Source organism: Enhydra lutris, unplaced genomic scaffold (genome assembly GCF_002288905.1).
Source record: "Enhydra lutris kenyoni isolate GAN:26980312 unplaced genomic scaffold, ASM228890v2 scaffoldscaffold4, whole genome shotgun sequence".
In the NCBI taxonomy this organism is placed as follows: Eukaryota; Metazoa; Chordata; class Mammalia; order Carnivora; family Mustelidae; genus Enhydra; species Enhydra lutris.
The window spans coordinates 20,241,318-20,248,436 of NW_019154088.1; the positions used below are offsets into that span (position 1 = coordinate 20,241,318).

Consider the following 7,119-nt stretch of genomic DNA (forward strand, 5'->3'; position numbering starts at 1 on the left):
CAAGCACAGGCAGACAGAATGGCAGGCAGAGGCAGAGGGAGAAGCAGGCTCCCTGATGAGCAAGGAGCCCGATGTGGGACTCGATCCCAGGACGCTGGGATCGTGACCTGAGCCGAAGGCAGCTGCTTAACCAACTGAGCCACCCAGGCGTCCCTGAATGACATTTTTTAAAAGGGTACTTTTCGGATTTAACCACTATGTTGAATACCATAATTATGACATGTCACTAGTACATCTTTCCTTGTAATCTACTCCAGAACTTCCTTCCCCATAATCCTCTGTGAGGAAAAAAGTCCTTGTGTTTATCCATTGATTTAACTTCTAATGATTTCCCTCTTCCTCTAGTAATCACTACCCAAGCTTTGACCTCTGGAATCATTCCAACCTTCCCCATGTCCCGACCCACTCCCTAATTTCTACTTAGAAATATCACACCAGCTGTCTGCCTGCTGTGGAGGTAACAACAGGTTATTTATGCTCCCAGATATTCAAAGTAGGTCAAGAATATAAAAAACAGACTGTGAGTCCTTTGAGGGAAAGGGCTGTGTCTTGTTCATTGTTAGAACCTCTCAATATTAAGGAGAGTACCTAGCACCCGGGAAGTGCTCAAAAAATATTTTGACCCACCATTAAGCGAAGGCCCATTCACAAAAAGAATTAAGTCAACAAATAGCCAAGACACTAGAATATACTTGGACATAAATGTATTTAAAAGGCAATTTAAGCTCAACTTACTCTTGATGTCTAAACCAGCCTGTCTTTACAATGACTAGAAGGTGAATTTTAAGAGCGAGTGATGAAGCTATGACCAAAAGCCAAAACCTTGAAATTTAAAAATCATACTATTTTTTTTTTAATTTTATTTATTTGACAGAGAGAGATCACAAGTAGGCAGAGCAGCAGGCAGAGAGAGAGAGAGGAAAGCAGGCTCCGAGCAGAGAGCCTGATGCGGGGCTTGATCCCAGGACCCTGAGATCATGACCTGTGCCGAACGCAGAGGCTTAACCCACTGAGCCACCCAGGTGCCCCTAAAAATCATAGTATTTTTTTAAAAATTTTTTTTCTGAAAAATTATCTTGGGAGAAAAAAGCTGATTCAAGACCAAGAGCAATTTATCATCCAATCAATCTCTAGTTAAGCAGTCTACAATTAGTCAGCTCAGGAAGGGACTCCTCACTGTGCACAGTGTAGAATGGAGGGCTATACAAAGTAACTAAGGAATGTTTACACACCTGTATCTCTTCATAGGAAAATGCCTCTGATATTTCTCGGTACCCACTTCATACCATCATTATGAGGATTAAATGAGTTAATATTTGTAACGCACTTAAAGTAGTACCTGGCACATAGTTAGCACTGTATTAATGTTTATTAATAAAGTAGCCAAATCAGCTTCCAATTACCTTCATTCATACATTAGAGACCTACAATGCCTAAGGAAATTACCAGGTTTAGGGACGCCTGGGTGACTCAGTGGGTTAAAGCCTCTGCCTTCGACTCAGGTCATGATCCCAGGGTCCTGGGATGCAGCCCCACATCAGGCTCTCTGCTCGGCAGGGAGCCTGCTTCCCTTCCTCTCTCTCTCTCTCTGCCTGCCTCCCAGCCTACTTGTGATCTCTGTCTATCAAATAAATAAATAAAATCTTAAAAAAAGAAAGAAAGAAAGAAAATTACCAGGTTTAGAGAGAAGTTCCAATTGTGCAGTATTTTAAGTCTGTGGCTAGAAAGGCGTCCTAGAGAATGTTTTATGTAAACTCCTCGTCTCATGGTAAAATTAATCCTATACCCATTTCTTGAGAAATTCATGGGTTACAAAAGCTTTCCCATCTAATTCCTAGGTTTGATCCTCACAAGAGCCTTGAAAGATGCAGAGCAGGTATAATTAACTCCACTTACAGATAAGAGACAACTGAACAAAAGAAGTTAAGTGACTCGCCCAAGGTCATACAGTAAGTGAAAAAGGCCTGGGCTAGAATCCAGGTCTCTTGATGGCAGGTCCACACTTCTGAAAACATGCTGCAACTTGGGTCCTGGGCTTACTGGGGTCACATTTGGAAACAATAATTCTAAGATCCTAAATGGAGATTATGCAGCTAACACGAACTTGGAAAGTTAAGCCCATTCTGTTAACTGGAACTAAAGGTAATTAATAGTTGGCAAAACACCTACGTACAGTGAGTTATAGTATAAAGTGCCATGACGACACACATTCACAGAGCACCACACACTGCCCAAGCCAAATGTTCAGAAGTCTTCAAAGGGACAGTTCTCCAAAATAGGCCATTCGTGCAAAGATTAGCAGACCCAGAAAATACGAATGTCAGTGTAAGAGAGAAAAGGCTGCCGCTGTCCTTACACTAAACCCTGAAGGGAAGGAAAGGCTCGCCCCAGCCGACGGGGAAGGCATGGAGTATAACAAGGCTCGGAGGGATTACACGTAGGTAGCAACTCCCGGGGACGAACAAGAGCCGACCATCCCAGCCCGTGAATCATCTCGCATCCAGCCGGCTGCGTCCTCCCCAGGGGCTCGCCACCCCCGGGAAGCCATCTGAAACGCGGTGGCTGAAGGTGAGAAGCGGCTGGCGGCTGTGTGCAGGGTTCCCAACAGCCGCACAGAAAGGCTGGCTGGTGGCAGAAGTGGCACCGCATACCAGCACAAGGCGTTATTCCAAGCGCCCGTGCCCACGGGAGGGACCATCTCATCGCGCCAATCGAGCATCTCCCGCGGCCAGGATTTCTCCCAAACCCAGCCGGCGGGCGGGGCAGCCCTGACCCAGGCCCTCTTCCCAGTCGGAAACCCGCCGAGCCGCCCGCCCGGAGAGCGGGGCAGCGGCCCCAGAAGGCCCCCGAGGCAGGCCGCCCTCCGCCGCCGTCGCCCGAAAGAGGAAGGCGCCTCTGCGGCAGGCGGGCCGGGCGGGGGATTTCGAAACACGGGGGACCGGGGTGCTGCGGCCGCCGGGCCCTCGCGCCACCGCCTCGCCCCGCCCCAGCCTGACAGCCGGCGGCGCCCGGCCGCGCGGCCCCCTCCCCACGGCGCCGCCCGCCTCACCTTTGTGTAGAGCTCGGACGCGGCCATGGCGGGGCCCCGCGGCGCCGACGCCCCCCGCCTGAGCGGAGGCCGCACCGAGGTTGGGCGGCCGCCCGCGCCGACTAGGTAGCGCCCAGGCAGCCGCCGGCAGGGAGCGGGGCAGGGCCGGGCGGGGCGGGGACGCCGGGCGGGGCGGGGCGGGGCGCCTCAGGCGCGGGCGGCCCGCGGGGGCCTGGCCATCACTGCCCCGCGCGCCGCGAGCAGGCGCGAGCGCTCCGCGTGCCCGGGGTCCTCGGGGTCGCCGCCGCAGCCGCCTGAGCGGCCGGTGATGCTGCCGCCGCTGCTGCCGCCGCCGCCGCCGCCGCCGCCCTGTGCATTGTGGGAGCAGGAGGAGGCTGCGCTCCAGCGCTACGCCCGCGGCTGCCCCCTGCGCTCGCCAGCGCACGCGGCCTCCCCTCGGCGGTTGGCCCCGAGCATCCTCCGCCTGACCGCGTGCGCGGCCGCCGCCGAGGCCCCGAAGCCCGACCCCGATCTCTCTTCCGCGGCACACCTGCCCCGGGGGTGCGTCACACCCAGGACGCCCCTCTCTCCTAAGCGAGCCCTGAACTGCGCAGTACGGCCCAGCCACCGAGAGGCGCGGCGATAGCTGGTGGCACTGCGCGTGTCCAGGTAAATCACTGGGAGTCTCCAGCTGCTTTTCCTCTTCTTCTGAGCATTTCTAGGGAAAGGGTTTGGGAGGAGGCTTCTTCCAAGTCAACAAAACGACCTAGAACTCCAGAAGAATCCTGTTAGGAGCAGCGGTCTGGGAGCTGGGCAGGGAGGACCAGTAATCTGAGATAGAAGATCACCAAGTTCACCCTAAAAACCTGGGCATCTGAAACAAGATGCCCCTAGGGGGAGACCTAGGTGCCCACCTCTCCTAGACCTATATGTCCGCAAACGTATACCACTACCCTTTTGCCCCAGTCTTCTTCCTCCTCCTCTTCTGAGTGATGATCGATTCCATGGTGCCATGGAAGCTATCCAGAAGCCACCCAAAAATTGCAGAGGACTTTTGTGGAAAGTCCATACTGCAAATGAATTCTGTAGATTACGCAACTGCCTTCAGCTCAGGTCATGTTCTCAGGGTCCTGGGATCGAGTCAAGCGGTGGGCTCCCTGCTCAGTGGGGAGTCTGCCTCGCCCTCTCTCTCTCCCCCTCATACGTCTCCTCCCTGCTCATGCTCTCTCTCTCAAATAAATAAAATCTTAAAAAGAAAAAAAAGAGAGAGAAAGAAAGAAAGAAAAGGTCAAAGTTGTCTCAGGAGTGGCATTCAATCTGCTCACCCTTATCCTTGCACATCAAGCACAAGAACGTGGTCTTTCCACCTCTGACCCCATACTATCTTCACCTTCTACCTGCTCTGCACCCGCCATACTTTCACTCCTGGTTGACTAAACTCCTTGTTTTGTTCATCCTAGCCTCTTATTTCTTTGAACTCTCAAGTGCCCTTCCTGGCAATCTGGGATGGTTTCTATCAAGACCATGTCTCAACACTGGCCCCTTGGTTGTGTGTGTATCCAGCATGTGTATGTGAAAGAAGACCATCGCTATGGGGGGTGGGGACACTTGGCACCAGTCCTCACTCCCTGGAATTTAAGCCTGTCCTCCTCTTGCTCACTGCTCACAATCCCCTCAGAGATGTCATTGGTAATGGCTACAGAGTCCAAAGACCCAGAGTTCTCTCTGTTCCCTCCAATTCTAAAATCACATCTCTTTCATGTTTTGGGGTCCCACCCCTTCTTTGTCCAGACATAAAAAGGGGAAATGTGCAGCTATGACCAGTACAACAAAAGAACACTGGATTAAGATTTTGGAGGCTTGAATTCTACCTCTTATAATTTCTTCAAGCCTTATGTAAGGTGGTAACCACTGCTTTCTCACCCTCAGATAATTCTTACCTCTCAGGACTGTTGGGAAATGCTGGTGAACGAGTTTAGGGCATACACCCCAGGGTATACTGCTTTGGCATAGAGTTTGGAGGACTTGAAAAACAGCAAATACAAGAAAAAAACACTTTGATTTCCTTCTCTTTTTTAAAAGCAGGAAATGAAAGATGTCTTCCCTATACCAGAAGGAAAGTAACATTGTTATCATCAAGGAGAAGCTGAGATCAAAAGAATTCTGTACCAACAGACATTCGTTAAAATAATTCTTATCTTCCCTTCTCCTGCCCGCATAGTTTAGTCACTTTTCCACAATTGCCTCTCTTTGTTTGACCCAATGTACAAGCAAGCAGATTTTGTCATTTCTCTGGGTATTCATTTCATTATGAATGTTCCTGTGTCACAATAAAACAATATAAATATATATGTCGCTTCTCCTTTTAATCTATCTTTGTCAGTTTAATTTTCAGACCAAGCCAGGGACCTTTAGAGAGTTAAGGAAAACTTTTACTTCCCCTATTTGGACAAAAAGTTTTTAAAAAATGTCTTATGGATATCAGTGTCTTTTTTTTTTGGACCAGAAGAAAAAGTTGGGAGGATAAAAAAGTAGGCCATAGTAGGAGAAAAGTAGTAGGGATGAAGAAGAGGAGAAGGATTCTCTACCCTTGACTTGACTTTACCTCATTCAGAAAAAGAATAGACTTAAAAAATAAACCAAGGGACACCGGGGTGGCTCAGTCATTAAGCATCTGCCTTCAGCTCAGGTCATGATCCTAGAGTCCTGGGATCGAGCCCCACATCGGCTCCCTGCTCGGCAGGAAGCCTGCTTCTCCCTCTCCCACTCCCCCTGATTGTGTTCCTTCTCTCAATGTGTCTCTCTCTGTCAAATAAATAAATAAAATCTTAAAAACACACACACAACAACAACAACAAAAAAGTGACAAGGAACCCTGATGGCTGCCTCCCTTACCTTAACCATGTATATTCACAGTCCCAAGCAATTCGTCATTAGTGAAGTATGGAAACCAGCAATAGTTACAACTCTCCAGGATTTAGGATGTCCCCCTCCCAAAAAGTAGCCAGATGTCATTGTATATTTTAAGTCAATAAAGTTCTCAATTATCACTTTATAATTGGGAAAATTTTCATGTAGGTTATCTTCAAATAAAAACAATGTCCAAGCTAATGTGAAAAATCCCTCTCCTCCAAAGCATTCATGGGTATTTTTTTTGTAACCAATATTGAGAGTTTTGATGTGCCAGAAACTGTTTTGCATGCTGAGGATTTATGAATGAACAACACAGATAAAATCTCTGACCTCATGGAGCTTACATTCTAGTCAGGGAGACAATTATAAAGGTAGAAGGTAAAGATGACAAGTATTCATTTGCTGGGGCTGCCGCAATAAGTACCACACACTATGGCTTAAACTGTAATGTGCCGTATGATCTGGAGGCTAGCAGTCTCAGATCAAAGTGTTGGCACTGTTGGTTTCTTCTGGAAGATGGGAGGGAGACTCTGTTCCAGGCCTCTTTCCTACATCTGAATTGTTTGCTATCAATCTTTGGCATTCATTGGATTCTGTTGCCCGCCCCAGTCTTGGTCTTTGTGCTCTTCCCTTTGCATTCTCCCTGTATGCATGTGTGCCTGTGTCTAAATATCACCCTTTCTCATATATGTGTGTGTGCGTGTGTGTGTGTGGCACACGTACATATATATATATATATATTTTTTTTTTTTTAAGATTTTATTTATTGGGGTACCTGGGTGGCTCAGTGGGTTAAGCCTCTGCCTTCGGCTCAGGTCATGATCTCAGGGTCTTGGGATCGAGTCCCACATCAGGCTCTCTGCTCGGAAGACAGCCTGCTTCCTCCTCTCTCTCTCTGTCAAATAAATAAACAAAATCTTAAAAAAAAAAAAAAAAGATTTATTTATGACAGAGAGATAGCAAGAGAGAGAACACAAGCACGGGGGATCTGGAAAGGGAGAAGCAGGCTCCCCAGTGAGCAGGGAGCCCAACATGGGGCTCGATCCCGGGACACTGTGATTATGACCTGAGCCGAAGGCAGACGCCCAACGGCTGAGCCACCGAGGCACCCATAAATTTTGCCCTTTTAAAAGGATACAGTCATGTTGGATTAGGGCCACCCTAATGACCTCATTCTA

At 48.9% G+C, this 7,119-nt stretch overlaps 1 protein-coding gene across 4 annotated transcripts in view; it reads right to left on the reverse strand.

Moving 5' to 3' along the window:
- Positions 1–3,185, reverse strand: part of LOC111140680 (myosin VA) — a 188,639-nt gene extending 185,454 nt beyond the window's left edge. For 3 of the 4 annotated variants that reach the window (XR_002640166.1, XM_022492894.1, XM_022492893.1), the window contains exon 1: positions 3,050–3,112. Coding sequence is in view for 3 of the 4 variants with exons in the window: in XM_022492894.1 (XP_022348602.1) it covers positions 3,050–3,076 (27 nt within the window). In the remaining variant the exon portion in view is untranslated. Of the gene's footprint in view, positions 1–3,049 lie in introns of all 4 variants that reach the window. The other variant, XM_022492892.1, reaches the window with a different exon arrangement.
- Positions 3,186–7,119: the final 3,934 nt, after the last annotated feature.